At 46.1% G+C, this 23,177-nt stretch overlaps 1 protein-coding gene and 1 pseudogene across 1 annotated transcript; one reads left to right on the top strand and one right to left on the bottom strand.

Annotated features, from left to right (window-relative positions):
* Nucleotides 1-2,745: 2,745 nt before the first annotated feature.
* LOC130029773 (60S ribosomal protein L17-like) lies at nucleotides 2,746-3,239 on the top strand (annotated as a pseudogene).
* A 2,966-nt stretch (nucleotides 3,240-6,205) lies between these two features.
* On the bottom strand, nucleotides 6,206-23,034 carry SNRPD3 (small nuclear ribonucleoprotein D3 polypeptide). Its single transcript, XM_056120826.1, has 4 exons — nucleotides 22,941-23,034; nucleotides 20,402-20,545; nucleotides 8,960-9,152; nucleotides 6,206-6,435 (listed from the first exon to the last, which is right to left on the bottom strand). The coding sequence occupies exons 2-4, from the start codon at nucleotides 20,525-20,527 to the stop codon at nucleotides 6,374-6,376; spliced, it is 381 nt and encodes a 126-aa protein (XP_055976801.1). The 5' UTR covers nucleotides 20,528-20,545; nucleotides 22,941-23,034; the 3' UTR covers nucleotides 6,206-6,373.
* Between the last annotated feature and the right edge of the window lie 143 nt (nucleotides 23,035-23,177).

The raw sequence follows: 23,177 nt of genomic DNA, 5'->3' as shown, positions 1-23,177 counted from the left end.
AGGTTTGGGCCTGCAGTGACAAGGCACGCAGGGCCTCACAGGGTGGGGGTGGAGCCGGTCCTGTCCTCCCCACCCCAATGAGACCTCAAGTCATCGCCCACAAACAGCCTTTCTGGCTCCTGATCAAGCTGCTTAACAACCATGATCCCAGAGACTTAGAAACAAATCTCAAAACCAAGTGGCTTTCAGCAGAAATGCGTCCGGACCCCACAGTAGGTTACTGTTGCAGGGGCCACCCCAGGGGGGAAAGGGTATTGTCCCTCCACCCTGGCGGCTCAGTGGCCATCATCCTCCAGAGGCCACTAGACAGTCAAGTTTGGGCCCACAGTGACAAGACATGTTGGGCCTCACGGGATGGAGGTGGAGCTGGTCCTGTCCTCCCCACCCCAACGAGACCCCAAGTCATCACCCACAAACGGCCTTTCTGGCTTCTGATCAAGTTGCTTAACGGCCATGATCCAAAGACTCAGGAGCAAATCTTGGAACCCAGCAGGTTTTGGCAGAAATCCCTCCAGATTTAAGTGTTAAAATTTTGGAATTTCAAAATCGCGCGGCCACTACTGCAGCCACGCGACAGCATGTTATCCATAACCAGCAATAGAAAACAAATTGTCTACTGTTGCCTTTTCAGCAGATCTGAGTGTTGGGGTAAAATCTCAAATAATAATGGTGGGTCTGGTGTCGAAATATTGAATGTGATCAAAGCAGAGAGAGAGTAATGTGGAAATCATCTGCCCCACAGGTAGGGGGAGGGTGTGGGATGGGGGTATACTGGGGTTGTTGGGGGTGGAGAATGGGCACTGGTGAGGGTACCGGGTGTTTCATTGTATGACCGAGACTTAGACCCGAAAGCTTTGTAACTGCTCTCACGGTGATTCAATAAATAAAATTATAAAAAATGAAAAAAAATAATTCAGTGATACTAGAGTTTAGGGAATTGTATTAATTTTACTACCCCTTGAAAGTATCTGGTGCATTTCTCCTCCTGCATAAGAATTGATTCTGCAGTTCACCCCACCCTCTCTAAGCAAGTAAGTTAGAATTCATTTAGTAAGGAGTGAGTGTTCTGTTGAACTATGAACTCTTTTCCCTCTAGGAGCCATGTATATAGAAGTTCTTGAAATGATTACTGATACTTCCTTGCATTTTTTAAAAACTAAGTTTACTCTGTCAGGGACGTATTAAATATAAAAATTATTTATTTTTTGGGTCACACGTGGCAGTACTCAGAGGTGACTCCTGGTGATGCATTCAAGAATCACTCTTGGTGGTGTTTGGGGAACCATATGGGATGCTGGGGATCGACACTAGTCGGGTGCATGCAGGACAGGTGCCTGACCATCTCTCCAGCCCCTAAATATAAAAAACTAAAAAAAAATGTTTTTTGGTACATTGGCAGTATGATTCTAGAATAAATCCTTTTAACTTAAAGACCAAAAAAAAAAAAAAAAAAGAAAGAAGAGGAGAAACCCAAGGAAAGGAAATTATTAACAAGTAATTCAAGCAAGCTGTCCTAAGAGAAGGACGAGAGTCCATTCTGAGAGTTACAAAGGGTCTGAGACAAAGCACGGATCACCTGCAAGTACTGTCAGAATTCACAGGAACGGAGGTAGAAGGGAAAATCCCACACACAGGGCCAGGGAAGTAGCTTGGTGAGAGAGCACAAGGCCTTGTAGGTGTGAGGCCCTGGGTTTGATCCCGAGATACAGAAAGGAAAAATAAAACATGGCTCAGAGAACAGGAGGGATGTAGAAGTCCTGGGGTTGGATTCCCAACACTGTATGTTCCCTGGAATAGCACTACTTGCAGCTCAAAAAAGAGCCAAAACCAAAGCCACGCCCTCAAACCAAGACATCAAAGGATGCAAGTGTCCAGACTGGCTTCAGCTTTGGGGGTGGGCAAGGAGGATGGTGGTGGTCCTGGAAATGGCATCCAGCGGCTTACACATGCAAGTCCTCTGCCATACCTTCCACTTCATAACAGCTTTAGAATCCTATACAGCAACACTTGTTCTAGATTAAAAAAAAAAAAAAGTATCAATGTCTTCAAAACTAGAATGCCAGGCACCAAATGGAAATGGTCAGGGGTCACTCCTGAACAGAACCAGGAACAGCCCCTGAATACTGCTGGGTATGGCTCCCCAAAAACAAACAAAAAGGCGGAGATTATCCACAGTGATTAGGAATCACTCCTGGAGGTGCCTGGGGGACCACATGCAGGGCCAGGGACAGAACCACAGTCAGCCACCTTAATCCATGTACTATCACTCCACCCCCAAGTTGAGGTTATCTTCCTTTTTGGTTTTCGGCTGTGCTCAGGATTTATTACGCACAGGAATCAGTCTGCTAGGGGGGAACCCTTATGTTGTGTCAGGGAACAAACCCAAGTCAGCTGCATGCAAGACAAGTGCTCTACCCACTGTACTACCTCTACCTAACCCTGAGACTATTTTAAGCAGGGAAGAAGCCAGGGCAGGAGGGCTGCTTCTCTTCACAGTAAGCTCTGCAGAACTATGTCCTTCCTATGCTTATAATTGCACTCCCTCTGGAAATCTGAGATTAAAAAACTGTGACACTATTTTAGGTTTACTTTTTTGGTCATTTCTGGGCCACACCTCTTTGTGCTCAGGGCTTTCTCCTGGTTGTGCTCAAGGATCTTTCCTGGCAAGGCTTCGGGAACCATCTGGGATGTCAGGGATAAAACCTGGGTCAGGCTCTTCCATGAATGGCCTTTAGTGGTCCCGAGATGGTGAGCTACTTGCTGGACCCTGAGAACCTGACGAAATCATGCAAATCCAGGGGCTCAAACCTTCGTGTTCACTTCAAGAACTCGGCAAACTGCCCAGCCATCAAGGGTATGATCACTAAATATTTGAAGGATGTCACTCTGCAGAAGCAGCGTGTGCCCTTCCGGTGTTACAGGATGTTGGTAGGTGGGCCCAGGCCAAACAGTGGGGCCGGACACAGGGTTGTTGGCCCCAAATGCGAAAAGTAATGCTCTAACCTAAGGATTTAGATGTAGATTCTCTGGTCCTTGAGCATATCCAGGTGAACAAAGCACCAAGATGTGCTGCAGATCTTACAGGCTCATGGGCGAATGAGCCCCTATCTGAGCTCTCCTGCCACACTGAGATGATCCTTACTGAAAAAGAGCAGATTGTTCTTAAGCCTGAAGAGCAAGTTCCATAGAAGATGTCACAGAAGAAGCTGAAATGGCCTGGGAATAAACTAAGCATATAAGCTGGGGGGGTGGGGGGGAACAACCAAACCAGAAAACCACCTTGGGGCAGCTATGTGCAAGGCAAGCAGCTTATCTGTTGTACTCTTTTTGACCCCCAAAGAACTCTTCCTTTTCTTCATAGAACATTTCACTTTCACTGTGAACTTTAGAAGCAAAACCATTAAAAGAACCTCCTTCAGTGTTCAGGATCACTATAGGGAGTAGCTGATTTTCACTGAGTAACTGAATTGTGCAAATCTGTAGTGAGCTTTTCAGATCGAGGAGGCAATCGCTACTATTATGTTCTCTATTATTTGAAGCATTTACTGTAGTTTATTATTAAAATAATAAACTCTAGTAAGGATTCACAGTATGACTGCCTTCTATTTTGGGAAGGGGGACTGACTAGAAGAGGGAAGGTCTGGACCACACTCAGCAGTGCTCCGCAATAACCCTTGGAGGTGCTTGGGGAGGCCATATGTGGTGCTGAGAATAGAAGCCAGATGGTTGCATGCAAACCAAGTGCCTTACCTCTTGTATCTGTCCCTGGCTGCCTTAATCCAGCTGAGTCAGAATCACCTACGTATATGCCAATAAGGGCATAACCTCATTTAAAAGTACAAATTCTGAGCCTGGCAGAGTTCAAAGGGTTGGAGTGCTCTGATGCTTGGGCCCAGGCTCAATCCTCTGCCCTGCATATTTATACTCCCAAAACTCTGTTGGGAGAGACCCGTGTTATCAAGCCAAGAAGTAGACCCAGAGAACCACTGGGTGTGGGCCAAGAACCAAAACCACAGCGCAAAACAAAACAGAAGAGTTGGGGGACCATGTGGGCTGTCAGGGATTGAAGCTGGGTCAGCTGTATGCAAGGCTAGTGCTCTACCACTATAATTTCTGGCCTCAGATTTTGTTTTTAAGATCCCTAGGGGATGGTGAAAACTACTCCTTCGTTTTATAGTTCAGCAGATTTCATTAATATCTTCAATGAATCAGTTTCTATAATCAAGGTCACCAGTAGAAGACTAACTCATGGTGTTTGTGATCAGCCCATCTATCTGAAAGAGTATCGTTTTCAAGGACATTTAATATGGACCAGTCTCTTTTCGTACCAGACAAAATAAAGTCACTGTTAAATCTCACCTTGTACTATGTCTTCAGCCCAATAAGGGTTGCTCTTGAGGATGGTCTCTAAAGCCTTACCACTTGTGCCTGTACCACCAACCCCCAAATACATCTTTCTTAATTTTAAAATTTTGGGGGGAGGAGGGTGGAGGAGTTTGGGGCCATATAGGGTGATGCTCAGGAGTGAACCCTGGCAGTGCTTAGGGTTCACTGAGTGCTGTGATAAGCTGTGCTGGACAGTAAACTGGGGTCTGCAACATGAACGGCAAGTGTCTTCTACTTGACTTTCTCCAGCCCTAACAGTTATTACAGAAATAATTTTAAGATGTTACCTTAGAGCGGGCTGGAGTGATAGCACAGTAGGTAGGACGTTCGCCTTGCATGTGGCTGACCCGGGTTCAATTTCTCTGTCCCTCTTGGAGAGCCCGGCAAGCTATCGAAAGTATTCCGCCCGCATGGCAGAGCCTGGCAAGCTCCCTGTGGCATATTCGATAGGCCAAAACAAAACCAAACCAGTAACACGTAGCCCCACAATGGAGACGTTACTGGTGCCCACTCCAGCAAATTGATGAACAATAGGAAGACAGTGCTACCTTAGAGCAGTGTTAAGTATAAAACAAAGCTTCTTTGGAAGCTTAGGCATCCCTAGATGCTAAAGAGAGCAAATGGATAGTACTGTGGCGAGGGTTAGAGAGCAGAGCCAGAAGTAAACTCTGAGCACTGCTGGGCGTGGCTCCAAAAAAACATTAATTAATGATTAATTAATGCGATGGATTTCTGTGTTTTCCACTCCAGGCATCCTAGAGAGCTAGGTATCAGGATGGCCTCAGCTCATGGGGAGTGTACTGGGATTTAAATATTATGCTGGTCTTGGTCTTAACCAAGAACTTTAAGCTACATCTCCCAGCCCTTGTACTGGATGGTCTTCCTCTCCATTACTTGAACTATCTATTCAATGAATAATCTTCTAAAAGCCAATATAATCAATCTCCTCCCCCCACCCCCAGTGCCAGGATCCAACCTACTGCATCACAAGGGCAGGTGCTCTCATGCTCCAACCCATGCCTAATTCCTTTTCTGTTAAATGTTTTGTCCCTCACTGTGGCTCACTCATCTTACACTGAACTGAACCTTTGAAATTTCTTTTCCAGGTTGCTTTCCCAATTTTTTTTTTGGGTGTTACACCCAGCTGTGCTCAAGGCTGACTCTGTGTTCAGGGATTACTCCTGGTAGGCTGGGGTGCTGGGGACCAAATCTTGGTCAGCTGCCTACAAGGCAAGCACCTTACCCACTGTACTATTTCTCTGGTCCCTTCTTCTCCAATTTTCGAGTTATTCCAGTTACCTTGGCAACATTAAACTGTGGCTTTGCCAATCAAAGACATGAGATGCTGATAAGCATATTATTCCTCTAATTCACAGCAAGATTACTGAAACAGTGAGCAGAGAAGCCACAGTTATCGACCAATAGGAATTTGAATTACCCTTCAACAGTAGATTACTTTTGCCAAATGTTGAGTCACTGGGGTCTCTGGCTAAGAGGTCAGAGTACTGTACTTTTTCATGGGTCAGAACCATTTGTGTTGTACTGTTCAAGCTGAGCTGATGGTGTTTCCTCTACAAAGGTTAACTGTACCATAGGAGTGCCTGTGTCGTAGACAAAGCTATAAGATAGCCCAGGAGTCCTCAGAATACTTCTGAGGTGGACTTTTCTAGGACCTAATAAGCAACTGGCCTGGAACAGCAGCTTAATCTCTTATCAGTAAGCATGCTACTTCAAAGTACTGGCATTTTCCCAGGACATCTCCTAGGGTGTCAAAATTTAACCTGCTGCCAAAGCAAGCAGAACACCAAACTCCAAATGAACACACAGTTCTTACTTTCTCAAAAAGAAAAAAACACAACCATATTTATTTAGTTTAACATTCCCCCTTGTCTAAAGAGAAAGATGTTAAAAGAAAACAGAACATATACACAGTTTTAGATGACCTAAAAGAAAAAAATACGAGCAAAGTTTGGTTCAACAGATAAATTTATCTTCGCTTCTGGAAGATGTTTCCACGTCCCATTCCACGTCCTCTTCCTCTTGCAGCCACTAAGGGGGAAAAGAGAAAGAACAAGGTCAGTTCTGTAAGTTCCCGTGACAGAGCAGCCAGAGCTTGCAGTGCAGTGCAGTGCAGGAAGGAGCCTGAAAGGCCATCTGGTTCAAACTATGCCTGCCCCCACCCCATTTACAGGGGAAAACAAGAGAGAGCAGAGAGGGCTAGCACAGTGACTTGTAAGCATCAGGGCAGGCACAGACTCCGGTCACTTGTACACCAGAGCAGCACTGCTTTGAAAAAGGCAGGACTGCTTAAAATGAAGGGATTTGGTAAGAAAAGTTTGAGAACCACAGGAAAAAATATTAGAGCTGGCCTAGGGCAAGCTAATGAAACATGACAGAAGATTTTAATTCACTTAAACCTCTGAACAAATACAGTTAAACATTAACATCTGTTATATCTGAGTGAGGAGCTTATTATTTCTTTTGTCTTGGTTTCTGCGCCAGATCCAGTGGTGCTGGTGGCTATTCCTGGCTCAGTACTTGGGGCTGCTCTCAATCGTGCTAGGAGACCATGCAGTTCAGGGCCGGGTCTCCCTATGCAAAACATGTGCTCTAGCCCCAAGTTAGCCTATCTTTATCTGATGATAAAACCAATCCAGGTTCTATCATTTTTTTGTAAGGTATAACATGACTGAAATAATAAAAATAATAATAATAATAATAATAAAAAAACTCACTCGACAATAAACTACCAAATCAAAACTACTTCTATCACCCAAAGCTTCTAGGAGACCAGCTACTTTGAATAACAAGTGACAATATTCTCAGAGCCTCTAACTGGAGTCTTGCAGACTCTCTTCTCTTACAGAACCTGGAGAGACTGAAGAATGAGGAGTCAATGACGATCCAGCCACACGGTACAGGACAGACGGCTTGGGAAGAAATCAGTAAGCCTGGGCAGACTTTCAGCAAGAAATACAACGACTGTGTTTCTTTCACCTTTTGCACAGAGGGTAAAGTGACACGGACAAACCCTTTTTGTGAAAGAAGAGAGTAGCAGACCCAACATGAAACCAAGAAATTCTGAAAACTTTTAATCTCCTCATTACTACATCTTGTCTAAAAGACAAAACAATTCTCCACTCAATTTTTTAATTTTTGGGGGTGAGGGGACCAGGGAAGGAAAGAGGTTGGGCCATACTAGGTGGTGCTCAGGAGTCATTCTTGGTGATGCTGGAAATTATCTGGGGTTGTCCACTTGCAAAGCAAGCACCTTAACTCCCTGTCTGACCTGAAGGCACTTTATTTTTTTTATTATTTTAATTTTTGGGCCACTGTGTCTGGTGGCTCAGGGGCTACAACCGGTGGCACTCAAGGGATGTGTGTGGTGCTAGGATTCAAATCAGGGTCATAGCCCCAGCCACAGGCTGGGCAAGCACCTTAACCTTTGTACTACCTCTCTTGCATCCCCTTTGCCCTGGGCATTTTAAAGGATCACTTAGTACTACCTTTAAACTCATACTATTTCATGTATAAAGTATTTACAGCAGTTAAGTGTTAAATACAGATGTCAATGACTTTACCACACTGCTTAACATTTTACTAATAGAAGACAGATTTTTGGGGGTGGGACGAGGGGAAGGCACACCCGCCAGCGTTCAGGGCTTGCTCCTGGCTCTACATTCAGGAGACCAAATGTGGTGCTGGGATAATAAAGTGAATTTAAATAAAGACAAGGCCAATCAACTTAAACCTTCCATGGATCCAAATATTAAAATATAATCTGAGTAGGCTAACCACATGGTAAAACTATGTCACTAGGAAAAGACTAGAATCTGTATACACTTTCAGAATTTGCTAAATGAAGGATAACTTTGAAAACAGAAATCCTACCCGCTTGAATGGGTCAAGATGATTCAAAACTGGTTGTTCTGATCTGAAAATGGGTTCCTACCATCAGCAACTGTTTATGCTGAGTGACAATGCGCACTCTTGGACCTTCGGGGAACCAAGTGAGAGAGCACTGAAACTAAGCTGACATGACTTCTGATCATCACCACCACGGCAACAGTTAACAAAGGCAAAGAGGTGGGGGGATGGGGTGGGAATGCAGGACTCCAGATCTGAGCCAGTTAACCTGGATCCAGAGCTTGAGCTCTGTTAACCTGCCTCCTGCTAGCATGTGAAAAGCTCAGTGGGGGTGAACTCTACTTGAAATAGCTTTGACACCTTGTCCAAACTGTGTCCTGTCTACCTGCCTGGTACACAGAACACATTTGACACTACACTTTTCTGCCCATCACTTCAGGAATCATTTCATCATACTAAGGTGCCCTGCTCAGAAAACTATACAAACTGCAGTTAAGCCTCCTCAGACCCTCCTGGACAGAATTTCGAGGTGTCTTAGGGCATCATTATAGAAAGCAGGCCAAGGCACCCTGCCTCTAGGATTGCTGGGAAAGAGTTGTGCGCAGTGGGTGGAGAAAGAGGGATGAAATCAGGAAACAAAAGGGACCTGTCATAAAATTAAAAGTCAATCTTAAAATCTGTGCACTTTAAACTAAGGAGTACCTACCTTGGGCCTTCAGAATAGCAGCTTTTCCCCGGCCAGCCCCCGAGCCTTGGTTTTTATTTTTCATGCTCTTTAACATAGGTGCGTTTTTCAGCATGTCAGGCAAAATTAAAAAACGGATCTTGCTGCCACGAATGTACACCTGCTCCAGTTGTGCCACACGACCATCTCTGTATGTGACAGTGATGTTGGACATCTGGAAGGGAATCATCAATTCATCAGTTCTTCAGTAAGGGCCAAGAGAGAATAGGGGCAAAGAGGGGAGAGTTCAGAAATCCAGAAATTAACATGGTGAATTAAAGAAGACAGGCAATGTTGGAGGGGTGGGGGATCATTACAATGCTTTCTGCTTTCTCTGTGCACCAATGTTTGTGCCAAACACCCACACAGATATTTATCAAAGCACCTCATACTTACCAAAGGGTAAGTACATGCTTTCCCAATTTTTATTATATTTTTGGTGGGAGGAGGGATGTTTGGGTCATACTTCTGCACCCAGAGGCTACTCAGATTCTTGCTCAGGGGGTCCTGTTTCAGCAGAAACTTTCCCAGCTTTACATAAAACACTCCCACACTGGCCCAAGGTCAAACGGCCAAATACCAGGGACTCCCAAGAGCTTAGGGAAGACCAGTGGCAGAGCATCTGTTCTGCAACGAGGCCGCAAGTTTAACTCCCAACACAGCCCCACAAATTTAATGCAATCCCATGGGCACTATGGTTTGTGATCCCCAGTGCCGTAACGAAAGTGTGATTTCCTTGCAACCAAGTGTGTCACCGAGGCAGCATTAACAGCATTAGCTACAACAACATGGAAGGAAAAGAGGAGGAGAAAATGCAGAGACCACGGATTTGAACCTTGCTAGCTTGGTCCTAGAGCTCTGAGACTGCAAGCATATGAAGGGCTTTCAGGGCTGATAAACTTTATTGGAAACAGCTTTGGATGCTTTGTACAAATTCTCATCTCCTGCATCTGCCTGCCACACAAACTGGAAAGGTTCTGTGAGGTTTATGAGCACAAGTCCTATCCTCCCAGAGAAAATTCAGGCCTCCCACACAGCACACTTGCACTCTCCATGTTGAAGATAAGAGTTCCTCTGGCTAATGTAAGTAGAATTGGAGAAGGGGAGGGAGTGGAGTTTGTACAGAGGGCCCAGAATACTGAAAGAAGCTTACACAGGAAGACGGGACATTCTGGCAGGAACCTACAGGATCTAAGGAGTGAAGCAGTGGAACTGGAATTGAGGATAGGATCAGCACCTCAGTGTGTTCAGGTTTGTGTACAGAGAAAGGGCACATAGGATTCAAATAGCACACTGGAAAGATGACTGTGCCAACACAAACTTTGGGACAGAGAGAAAGGGAGCCTACAGGCTAGACCAGTCAGAAGTTCCGTGTAAACCTATCCGTGACACTCTTAACCAGAAATAAAATGCTCATTCCAAGAGTCTTGGGACAGAAGAGGATAGGTAAAATGTGTCAAGTTCCATCCATCGCCCCTGTGCAAAAAGACTAATGATGCCCTAAGGACCATTCTGGCTACATCTGTGCCTGCACAGGTGGAGTGGTTTCTAGGGCATCTACCTAGTCTCTTCCCACCATCAGTTACAGCAGATTGTTTCCCACATACCTGTCCAGGTTTAAGGCCACCAGGTGTGGTCCCCAAAACTAATCAAACCTTGTCTTGACTCAATGTTGTTAGTTTCTTAACACATTTCCATACAAGTTTCTATTTATATTTATTTCTGGGGGGGAGGGGGGAGGATGCAGACCTGGCTGGCGGTGCTTAGGGCTTACTCAGGGATCACTCCTGCCTTGGGGAACCATATTTGGGGGAGGGGGCGCACCCAGGGATCTAACCTACAAGGCAAGTGCCCGACCCACTGTACCAACTCTTAGGCCCTGACAGGTTCTAGTTCTTTACCATCTTGTTCTTTCCTTGAAGAAGGCAACCTCTGGTGCCACTGATGAATTGGTTTACTACTCTAGAGAGAACCAGTCTGACCCAGGTTGGCATACTAAAGTCCACTCTAGCAGACACAAAAGGCCTGAAAATCTCCTCTATTTAAGGCTCAGACTTGTCGTTTGTCAGGGGTATAATTTCTGGTTAAGACTCCAGGCTCCCTTGAGCCTCCTCCCCTTACTGATCAACAGAAGGAAACGCCAGTTTTTATTTTATGAACACTTACTAGAAGTTAGGCACTGTTTCAGGGACAGGGACATGACTCACTTTACATCATATAATCCTACAAAAAGGGTGTTTTCACCATCCCATAGGAGCATAACCAAGAGGCAGACTTGTCACAGAGGCAAAACCATTACCCTTTCTCCATTTTTCCTGTCCAAAATCATAATGTCTTTATGAGGCTTAGCTGGGGTTCAAATCCAGGTGTATCTGATTCAAAACCACACTTTTTGGGCTGTGTGTGGGGAGGGATTCACCTGGCAGTGCTCAAGAGACCGCGCAGCATTGGAGATCAAATTCGGGCTCCCATATACAAAGCATGAACTCCAGCCATTTGGGCAATCTCCTTGATCCTTGAGGATCCTTGATCCTCTTTGTTTGATTTTGGGCCATACCTGGCCATTGTCAGAGCTTACTCCTGGCGGTGGTTTCAGGGATGGAACCTGGGTCAGCTGCATTCAAGGAAAGTCTTACTCACGGTGTTATTTTTCCGTGTGTGTGTGTGTGTGTGTGTGTGTGTGTTGATTTGTCTTTGGGCGACACCCAGTGATGTTCAGGCGTTACTCCTGGCTTTGCACTCAGGAATGACTCCTGATTGGTGGCTTGTTGGAAGGCAGGAATTGAACCCAGGTTGGTCATGTGCAAGGCAAGTGCCCTACCTAGTATAGTATCACTCCGACCCCTTAACCCAAACTCTTAATCACACACCATACCAACTCTTACTAACTGCTGTTCTTACTGCCAACACATAATAGTTCAGTAAAAGAATGGAGTCTTGAGCTGGAGAAAGTACGGGAGCTTGCTTTACACACAGCTAATCCAGGTTTGATCCCCAATACTACATATGGCCCACTCCAGCACCAGGAGTGGCACCAAAACCAAAACCAGAAAGAAAAAAGGAAAATCTAAAACAGTGTTTCTGGCGCATTTGCCTCCTGAGCCCGTGTGCTGCTTGAGCCCACGTGGCTGAGCACATGTGTCGCCCGCATCTCCCCTCTTGAGATGTGTACTTTTGTGCTTTCCTCTCTAATGCTGGGATGTATGTAAGGGCTCTCTCCACCCTTGGCGAAGCCCGTGTTCTCTCTTGAGAAAGTCACTCTGTCTCTCTTACCCTCCACTCTCTCTTCTATTTCCCTTCAAAAATCCTCCAAATAAAATCTGTTTTACTTCCAAACAAACAAACACAGTGTTTCCCCAAATGAGTGATATTGCTCTCTGGAGCACTGAAATGATCCAGCAGGTAGGCAGAAGCCTCTGGAACTGAGGAGTTCTGAGCAATTTATTCTCTGAAAAAGGGGTGATAAGCTAAATGGTAAAAATGTTTGAGGTGCTGTGCTACCTAACTCCTACCAAACTGTACTTTCCCATCCTGCTTGGAGAATCCCTGTCAAAGGTTATATAAGACCAACAAGACTTTAAATTTTTCACAAATGGTAACTGTTTTGGCTGAAGCAGGCACATCATCTGACTCCTATTACAACTCAGGTCTGCTATTGCTTTTCAAGCTCCCCCTGCAGCATCAGAGAACAGCTGCCTTGTGTACACAAAGCTCCACAGTCCCACTGCCTACCCTCGGTGCTTGTTAATAAGTCAGAACTGTGCTTGCATCATAAGTGGCAATTTGATGGATTAGGTTTTTTCAAAGTTAGAAAGGAATGCCCTGTTTATTCAATTTTGCGAAATACTCACAATGAAACACAGATGGCATGAGCCTGGAACCCAACTAAAACGACATCTTGGGGGAGAAAAAAAATCTTAGCAGTCAGAATTAAGAATTTCTCACACATCTGGGGAGAGACAGTGCTAGCTTCCAGATTATAAAACAGTGCTATGGATAGACAATCACAACTTCCCTATTTCGGACATGCATTACTACCCACTGGTAGTGTGACTCATTTTTTGGATTCATTCTACTCACTTCCCTTCAGATACTTGACAGAGTTGAGGGATTTAAGTTCAGCATCATAAACCTAACAGATTTATTTGGAGTCAAAAATTTGGATCCGGTGCAACTTTCTTTGAGCTTGGCACCTGAAAATTTGTCCTGCAGGGTTATAACATGACTAAAGACTATTCTTTGCCAAACACAGAATAAGCATGTAATAAAACAAGTTATTACTAAATACTATTAAGAATAGGTAGCAGCTTAAAAGGCTGGAGGGCATGTTTAGTGGGGACAGGGCATCGAGTTCAACACCTAGCATGGTATGGCCTCCTGACCACCAAGTGTAATAGACCTACTTGGGGAGGCCTTCCCCACGCCTGAAAAGAAAAAACAACAACAAAACAAAAATACCCAACCAATAATAACAACAATAACAAAATTAGCCAATTCTAGACCTGGGTTAGGAAAAGTAAAAGAGTTTTCTAAACAGGGTCCAGAGATATTGATAGTATAGCAAGTAGGATGCTTGCCTTACATGTGGCTGATCTGGGTTTGATCCCATGAACCCCATATGATCCCCCCAAGCACATCAGGAGTGATCCTTGAGTGCAGAACCATGCGGAAGCCCTACACAGCTGAGTGTGGCCCAAAAGCCAGAAAGATTTTTGTAAACATTTTGTTCCAGAGATGAGAATTAACCCTAAATCGCTAGGATATACCAAAAGGACATTATTCAGCTTGAAGGAATTCTTACTCTCCTAATCTAGATGATTTTAAATATTAAAAAAAACAAGATTATATCTCACTTAATAATACATAAACCCAGAGGTCCACATTGATAATTAACAATTCAATATATGACACAATACAAATGACTGGGGAAAAAAATCGTTCTTTGGGCTAGGGAATTAGGGCCCTCCCGTTGATCATCGATTTGCTCGAGCGGGCCCAGTAACGTCTCCATTGGAGACTTTGTTGTTACTGTGTCTGGCATATCGAATACTCTCGGTAGCTTGCCGGGCTCTCCGAGAGGGGCGGAGGAATCGAACTCGGGTCACCATGTTGGCCGTGTGCAAGGCAAATACCCTACCCGTTGTGCTATCGCTCCAGGGAATTAGGGCAAAGGGATGAAAACATACAGGCAGTCCTAATTTGATGTTCAGCACTGCATGTCTTCCCCTACCCAGCACTGCTGGGCATCAAACCTGGTGGTATGCATGTCAAAAACAAACTCTAGCCCTTTAAATGAGTGTTTCTCAACTGAGGACCATATGGTATTTCAAGGAGCCAAGTGAAAGAGGGGGTGGGGGTGGGGGCAAGCACTGGAAGAAAACAATACTGGAAGGGGCAATGTGAGAAGAAAAGGTTGAAATAAGTTTTATCCTATCTCCCCAGCCCTGTGGAGGTCCATATATAGTGTAAGAGGGGTTGTGGAGAGAGCTCAAAAACATGCAGCCTTGAGTACTATCACTAATACCAATGGATCCCCGAGCACTGCTAGGTCTGAGTACAAAGTGGTCTCTATAAAAACAGAAATACGCTTTAGGAACCCCATAAGAACCTTTTTTTTTCTGTGTGTGTGTGGGGGGGGGGTGCCCCATACCTGGGAGTGCTCTCTTGCTCTGCACTCAGGAAGTCAGTTTGGGGGACTATATGGGGTGTGGGAGACAGAACCCAGGCCACATGCAAGGCAAACACCCCACCCACAGTACTAAGACCTGTCTTATAATGGGATGCTACTGAGTACATTAACAAATGTCAGACTGTATCTCCTTCATCACGAACCAAGAATCAGTGCCAAAAAAAATATGGGCACAAGGGTCAGGGAGATAGTACAGGAATTAGGGCACTTGCCCTGCAGACAGCTGATCCTGGTTTAATTCCCAGTACTACATATGGTCTTCTGACCACCACCAGGAATGAGCCCTAAGCACAGAGCCAGGAGAAAGCCCAGGGCACTGCTGGGTGTCACCCAAATTTCAAATTAAGTAAAAAGATGATATGGACATTATGTACATCAACAATAGATGGCAGCCTTATGTCTGTTCTCTAGGACAAACCCATTTATCATCAGGGTCTTGCATCACAATATGCTTTCATTACAATAGCTGTATCTGAAAGACTTGTAAGGGCATGTGTTTTGTTATCTATATATTACCTCCGCCCCTCTCAGAGAGCCCAGCAAGCTACCTAGAGTATCTTGCCCGCACGGCAAAGCCTGGCAAGCTGCCAGTGATGTATTCGATATGTCAAAAATAGTAACAAGTCTCACAATTTGCTGTGAGACGTTACTGATGCCAGCTCAAGCAAATCGATGAACAATGGGAGGACAGTGCTACATTACAGAAGGGAAATCCCAGGCTCCAGGAATGCTCGAGTGGGCACCAGTAACATCTCCATTGTGAGACTTGTTACTGTTCTTGGCATATCGAATACGCCACGGGAGCTTGCCAGGCTCTGCAGTGCGGGTGGGATACTCTCAGCAGCTTGCCGGGCTCTCCGAGAGGGACGGAGGAATCGAAACCGGGTCAGCTGTGTGCAAGGCAAATGCCCTACCGGCTGTGCTATCGCTCCAGCCCTTGTAAAACAATCATAACAAAATATAGTTATACAGACAATCATATGCAAAGTCTAAAGAATCCATAGTTTGCATCATATTCAAGGTAGTAATAGTCCTTTCTACACATACACAAAAGATACGCATTAAATACACATATTAAAGTTCCCCTAAAAAAAGGTCAACAATACCGAATGTAACCTGCCCACACGGCAGAGTCTGGCAAACTCCCCGTGGTGTACCCAATATGCCAAATACCAGTAACAACGAAGGGTCTCATTCTCCTAACGCTGAAAGAGCCTTGAATATGGCACTTTTTAAAAAAAAAATCTCAGGGCTAGGACGAAGGAGACGTTACTGGGGCCTGCTCGAGGCAATCGACAAATACCAGGATAGTTGTGATTGACTGATTGATTGTGATCCTAAAACATTTTGACTTCAAAACTAGCCATATAAAATGTTCTTACTTACAAATACCTTTTAGAAGTTGGATGTGGCACAGAAAATATTGCAGATTTTGAAATACATACAAAGAATGAATAAAAGTATGACTTGCAAATAACCTGGGAACTGTAAGCTGCTCAAATAGTTGAATGAGCACATTAAGATTCACTAACTGGGGCAGGAGAGAGTATTCCCAGCACTGCATACAGTTCCCCAGGACTGCCAGAGAACCCCTGAATAGTCAGGAGTAGTCCTTGAGCAGTGCTGGGTGCAGAGCCCCAAACAACAAAAGATCCACTAACTGCAACCTTGTGCTCTACTCACTGAACCAAAGTACCTTAAAATAGACGTAAGAGTACTGGACCTATGATTTTTGGCAGCCACATCATCTAGCTCTGTAACATCAATGAGGACAAAAGCCTGCATCAACCTCTAACTCACTCACCAACAAGCTGCCCCACCTAGTCACCACTGTAGGAAGATGATGCTCAGAACCAGAGAAATCACAGATGAATGGACACTACAGAACAATGGAGTCAGGACAACTGGTTTGCAGCACGAGCTCATGTCAGATTACTTCGATGACTTTAACAATCACCATACATTGACATTTATAAAGAACAAAGTGCTCAGCTAAGCTAGCTGCTGCATACAACTCATCTCACCCTCAGATAGGTCTGGGATATGGGTATTACCCCGTGGCTCTAAGATGGAGATAAGACTACTGAGAAAACCTTTTAGAAAACAGGGTATTAACAGCCTTCACCTCCAGACCTCTTCTCAGGATGCCAGACAATGAATGACCATAGCAGAAATACTAGAGCCAGGTCATTTTGCCCCATGCCAGACTCTTCCAATCTTTGCTTGGTCAAGACTTTCTCAGAGATATGGTATGCTATGGTCTACTCACTCCTTCCTTTCACCAGCATCAAATCAGCATTCTAGATCAAAAGTTCTTTTGTCCATTCTTCTTGTTCTTTCCCCCAATAAATCCATCACGCAACTCTTATAATTTATGTTTCAGAATCTAAGATAACACAATTCCCATTTTAGAGATGAGAAAAACTTACTAAGGTGAAATAATTAGGTTTTAAATCCATCTGACTTCAAGCTTTTAACTTAGAATTTAAAAAATGTGCTCATTATTTTTTAAAAGTAATGCCATACAAAGTCACGTGAGTATTAGTAAAAGGCATGCCACATAGGAAAAGGCTAAAACATTGACATTCAAAATCAAGTTAATTCCTTTAATTTTATTCTTTTTTTATGAGTAAAAAAAATCATCAAACATGATTACTAATCACCGGACAGGTATGCTATTAAGACATACCTCATTTATTGTGCTCTGCAAGTATTTCATTAAGAGGTGAGATAGTAACCAGGTGCCCATGCAGTTTGGGATTAAATCAGGGCATCTGCATGCCAACAAAGTGCTCCAGCCCTTTGAATTACTTCCCTGGACCAGATTATATGTTTTTGGGTCACATCTGGCAGTGCTCACGCTTATTCTTGTCTCTGCACTCAGGGATCACACCTGTTGGGGCTCGGGGGGACGGTACAGGGTGTCAGAGACCAAACTCAGGTCAGCTCTGTGCAAGGCAAGCACCCATCTGCTGTACTATTTGCTCACACTCCTAGAAAACATTTTTTTTAACCAGATCCTTTACCAGCAAAAAAGGTGAAGGGGAGCTGGTTCAATTTCCAGCACTGCATATGGTCCCCAAAGTACAGAGTCAGAAGTAAGCCCTAAGCACACATAGCTGGGGGTGGTTCCAAAAATAAAATAAAAAACAGGATAGGGTCAACTGTGATGCTGGCATTTTTAACACTTCCTCTCTAGTTTGTTTCTGAACCACTCCCAGATGTGCTCAGGGTTTACTCTTGATTCTGAGCTCAGGGATCACTCCTAGTCAGGTATTGGGAGGGTAGGGTGGGGACAACAGATGGGGCACGGGGACCACATGTGATTCCAGGAATAGATTGTAGATCTGTGTGCAAAATAAGCACCTTACCCACTGGACTATCTCTTCAGACTACAATAAGGGTTTTTTTTTTTTTTTTGCTTTTTGGGTCACACTCCTGGCTCTACACTCAGGGTTACTCCTGGCTCTACACTCAGGAATTACTCCTGGCGGTGCTCAGGGGACCATATGAGATGCTGGGAATCGAACCTGGGTCGGCCGCGTGCAAGGAAAATGCCCTACCTGCTGTGCTATCGCTCCAGCCCCTACAATAAGTTATTTTTGATTTAGAAATAAATATAGTTTTCTTTCTTTTTTTGCTTTTTGGGTCACAACTGGCGATGCACAGGGGTTACTCCTGGCGGTGCTCAGGGGACCCTATGGGATGCTGGGAATCTAACCCGGGTCGGCCGTGTGCAAGGCAAACGCCCTACCTGCTGTGCTATCTCTCCAGCCCCAAATGTAGTTTTCTTTTTAAAGACACGATGTAATTACACATTTTTATGTACGAGAAAACTAAACCTGTGTCACCTGATTACCTGTGATATTTCATTTACAAACACACAGCATCTCCAAGATATACCTGTAATCAAATAACACTCCTACAAAAAAATGGCAAATAAACTCGGTATGTGAATTGAAGATTTTGCTGAATACAAAGAATTAAACACATGCAGGCAAACCGGTAACAGTCCTAAGCTTAGAGGATTCTACCCAAGGGAGCAGTACCATTTCTCTTAAACAGGTTCTCACAGTATGTAAGAAAATGATTTTGGGGATGAAGAAACGAAGGCAAAAACCCAAACTTCCAAATAGTTGTGTCCACATCCCTAACACTAATGGTATCTGGCACAGATCAGGCATTCAATAAATAATTCCTGGGTGTATGGTGCCGCCAGCAGGTCAATCTGTATCTGTGAGGCAAGTGCATCAGCAGTCTCATGGCACCTTCAGACTTCCAGATACCCCAAAATTGCTGCTATGCCTGTGGCCAGACCCCAAAAACTTGGGGCAAAGTTTACCAAGAAAATAAACGGCCAAAAGTTAGGTATGTGGGAGACACACCCACAAACCCCCTCCGGCTCAGCTATATAATTGGAGGCATGGCCTCTCTGGTTCCTGATTGAACTGCTTAATGGCCATGATCCCAGAGACTCAGAAACAAATCTCGAAACCCAGTGGCTTTTGGCAGAAATGTGTCCTGTCCCTGCAGTAGGTTACCGGTGCTGGGCGAACCCAGGCGGGAATAAGTTTCATGCCTTGGCCTGTTCCCCCTGGCGGCCCGGTGGCCGCCATCCTCCAGAGGGCACTGGACAGTCAGGTTTGGGCCCGCAGTGACAAGACACGCAGGGCCTCACGGGGTGGGGTTGGAGCTGGTCCTGTACTCCCCACCCCAATGAGACCTCAAGTCATCGCTCACAAACAGCCTTTCTGGCTCCTGATCAAGATGCTTAACAACCATGATCCCAGAGACTTAGAAACAAATCTCAAAACCAAGTGGCTTTTAGCAGAAATACGTCCGGAGCCCACAATAGGTTACTGTTGCAGGGGCCACCTCAGGGGGGAAAGGGTATTGTCCCTCTATCTGCTTCCCCCTGGCGGCTCAGTGGCCGTCATCCTCCAGAGGCCACTGGAGAGTCAAGTTTGGGCCCGCAGTGACAAGACATGTTGGGCCTCATGGGATGGAGGTGGAGCTGGTCCTGTCCTCCCCACCCCAACGAGACCCCAAGTCATCACCCACAAACGGCCTTTCTGGCTTCTGATCAAGCTGCTTAACGGCGATGATCCAAAGACTCAGGAGCAAATCTTGGAACCCAGCAGGTTTTGGCAGAAATCCCTCCAGATTTAAGTGTTAAAATTTTGGAATTTCAAAATCGCGCGGCCACTACTGCAGCCACGCGACAGCATGTTATCCATAACCAGCAATAGAAAACAAATTGTCTACTGTTGCCTTTTCAGCAGATCTGAGTGTTGGGGTAAAATCTCAAATAATAATGGTGGGTCTGGTGTCGAAATATTGAATGTGATCAAAGCAGAGAGAGAGTAATGTGGGCATCACAGGTAGGGGGAGGGTGTGGGATGGGGGTATACTGGGTTTTTGGTGGTGGAGAATGGGCACTGGTGAAGGTACGGGTGTTTCATTGTATGACCGAGACTTAGACCCGAAAGCTTTGTAGCTGCTCTCACGGTGATTCAATAAATAAAATTATAAAAAATGGAAAAAAAGTAAGGTAGAGTTCATGCCCAATTCAATAAGCTAATCAGTGGCTGAATAAATAGCAGTACTCCTACATAAAAAAAAGAAAATTCCTGAATGGAATTTGAATGGCGATCTAAAAACCTTCCAATGAGCACCTTTCCTGACCTCTTACATAAAGGCCCAGTCCTTATAGCCTCGTTTGTGAAGCAGAATACCTGGCAGTTCATGTTGTCCTCTGCCTCGATGAGCTTCCCACGGTACACCTCTCCAGTGTTTGTCTCACAAGTCACGATGTGGCCCTCAGCCTCATGGAGGACTTTTATCGGCACACCAATGGACATCTTGGCAAGAAGGGAGTTCTAGAGTGAGAAAGACAAAAGCCAGTTTATCTCTCAGAGCTTACGGAGGTTATGAGGCATACCCCATCTTGCGTCAAGGCCTGATATCCTATAAATAGTGAAGATGACAATGAGGCTTCCCCCGCCCCACCAGAAAAAAGAAAAGAAATTCTTAGGAGCCAGAGAGATAGTACAGTAGGTAGGGTGCTTGCTTGCTTTACACAAAGCCTCCCAGCTTTGGGGCTGGAGCAATAGCACAGCGGGTAAGGCGTTTGCCTTGCCGACCCGGGTTCGATTCCCATCCCATATGGTCCCCTGAGCACCGCCAGGAGTGATTCCTGAGTGTAAAGCCAGGAGTAACCCCTGAGCATCGGCGGTGTGATCCAAAAAGCAAAGCAAAAAATAAAGCTTCCCAGCTTTGTTCCTTGGCATTCCATATAGTCCCCTGAGCCCGCCAGGAGTGATTCCTGAGTGCAGAGCCAGGAGTAATCCCTGAGCATCGATGGGTGCGATGGGTGTGTCATCCATTCCCCCCCTTCCCGCCCCCATCTGAGTTGAAGCATCCTACCTGGCACAAGTAGGTGAGATCAAAGTGATAGCACAGTGGATGACTGGGAATTTTGATCGCCAGTAACCCCCAGATGGTCCACAGAGTCCCGCCAGGAATGATTCCTGAGGGGCAGTTGGGATGAACACTTACAAAATGAGGAGGGCTGGGGGAAGAGGTGGCTGTGGGACTGAAAAGAGACTAATGGGAATGGAAAGAAAATAAATGTCTTCCATTTCTGTCTCTACTACCAGTTCCTTTCTCTTTATCCATCAATGCTGTGTGACAGAAAAGAGAGTTGGAATACACACCACCGTCCCACACAAGTGTCCACAGAATTGCTATCTAAACTCAAAATGAAAACAACATTCCCTCACTCACAAGAGCACCACACCAGATACTCAGCAGTCACAGCTGTCTAGAAGTGGGCACACAGGCATAGACGACCTGACGACACAGCTATAGGCCCAGGAACCCAAAGAGATATAGAAGAAATTGTACATCTGACTCAAACCGCTGATTGCCCTGTAATTCTCCAGACAGCACCATCAAGGAAGGCTAAGCAGAAATCAGGGTTTGGCACAGCAACACTGTGGAATAAGCAGGGTAAATTTATTTTGGAAGAAAAGCCATCCTGGCAAGCACTGGACTTGACCTAGTTTTTATAAAGATACATGGGGTGGGAATGGTTCACTTAAAATTTTATTTTATTTTTTTAACTTTAAGGCCATACCGGCTGTGCTCAGGGATCACTCTTGGCAGGCTTAGGGGACCATATGGGGTGCTCAGGACCAAAATTATTCACTGTTATCGCTTTGGCCTCTCCTACTTGTGTTTTGCAGGTAGGATGCTGAAGTTAAGAGGGTTCTTTGAGGATAAGGGGCACACTCATGGATGCTCAGAGGACTAGAGGGGATGCTAGGGATCGAACCTGGGAAGCTGCGTGCAAGACTAGCAAGCACCCTACCCACTGTGCTATCTCTCTGGCTCCTGAGCTTTTTTTTTTTCCAGTCTGGCTCCTGAACTCGAGTAAGCCACTTTGCCAGACAAGCGGTTTTTGTTCTTTGTCTTTAAACTGAATCACTGTGAGATACATAGTTACAAATCTGTACACCGTGTCGCATCTCAGTGATGCACTCTTCCAACATCCTTCCCCCCGCCAACGTCCCCCATTTCCCTCCCGCCACCTGCCCCCAAGACAAACGTTCTTAACCTCCGCATTCTATCTCCGGCCACTGAACTACACTTAACTAATAAAGTTTGTTATTTTTTGAGAGGTACCTAGAGCTTTCGCCTGGCGGGGCTGTTGATGGGGATGCGGTGGGGGGAGAACGACAATATGCAATGCTGGCATGGAACCCAGTGGGGCCGGGGGTTCCTAAGCCCGAGGGTGATCCCAGGAGGGGCGGGAACGCGCGACCCGCGTGTCGAGGGGCGAATTTTGTGAGCAACTGCAGAACGGACGCGGCCGGGCTCCGAAGCTGGGGCACCGGGTTCTGTGCAAACGCCGAGACGCGGGGGAGCGCCGGGGGGAGGGGGGGAGGCGGTGGGGGAGGGGCTCTGAGAAAGGACCCCGTCCCGCATCCCCAAAGGGCGTGGGGGGATGCAAACAAGTCAGAAATGCTCGGACGCTCCCAAACACGAGCTCTCCGGGTGCGACCCTCGCCGAGCAGCGAACGCAGACACTTCCAGGTGCTCGCGAAGGCGCGCGACGCCGTTACTGGGGGGGGGGCCGCGGGCTTCCCGCTCTCCCCGTCTCCGTGCCCCGCTTGGAGCTCCTCGGCCGCGCGTCCTTCCCGAGCCTCCGCCACTCCCAGCGGCCGCAGCCCTCCCGCGCCCACGCCCACGCCCCCCACGCTGGCTCCTCACCGGCTCCGGCCTCCTAGGTCGTGAGGCGGCGACGCGGGGAACCACGACGTGCTAAGTCGAGCGAATGGCGGGGCCCGCGCTCCCAGAACACCACGCGCTCCCGACGTGCCGCGCGCACCGCCCGCCCCCTTCCCTCTCCTATCCAATAGGAGCGCGGCTCTCGCCGCCGCTTCCGCCTCTCCCCGCCGGGTGGGAAACTTGAGCGCGAGTACCAGGGTTCCGGCGCAGCGCGGGGGT

This window comes from Sorex fumeus, unplaced genomic scaffold, assembly GCF_029834395.1.
Source record: "Sorex fumeus unplaced genomic scaffold, SorFum_2.1 ptg000043l, whole genome shotgun sequence".
Taxonomy (NCBI): Eukaryota; Metazoa; Chordata; class Mammalia; order Eulipotyphla; family Soricidae; genus Sorex; species Sorex fumeus.
This window is presented reverse-complemented; position numbering and strand designations above follow the sequence as displayed.

What these genes read in the sequence shown, in the direction of transcription:
- SNRPD3 (XM_056120826.1), bottom strand. Translation starts at nt 20,527, where the DNA reads ATGTCCATTGGTGTGCCGATAAAAGTCCTCCATGAGGCTGAGGGCCAC. An exon ending in AGGACAACATGAACTGCCAG is followed by an intron (nt 9,153 to 20,401) that starts GTATTCTGCTTC and finishes ATTCCCTTCCAG; the next exon opens with ATGTCCAACATCACTGTCAC. An exon ending in TGCTATTCTGAAGGCCCAAG is followed by an intron (nt 6,436 to 8,959) that starts GTAGGTACTCCT and finishes TTTCCCCCTTAG; the next exon opens with TGGCTGCAAGAGGAAGAGGA.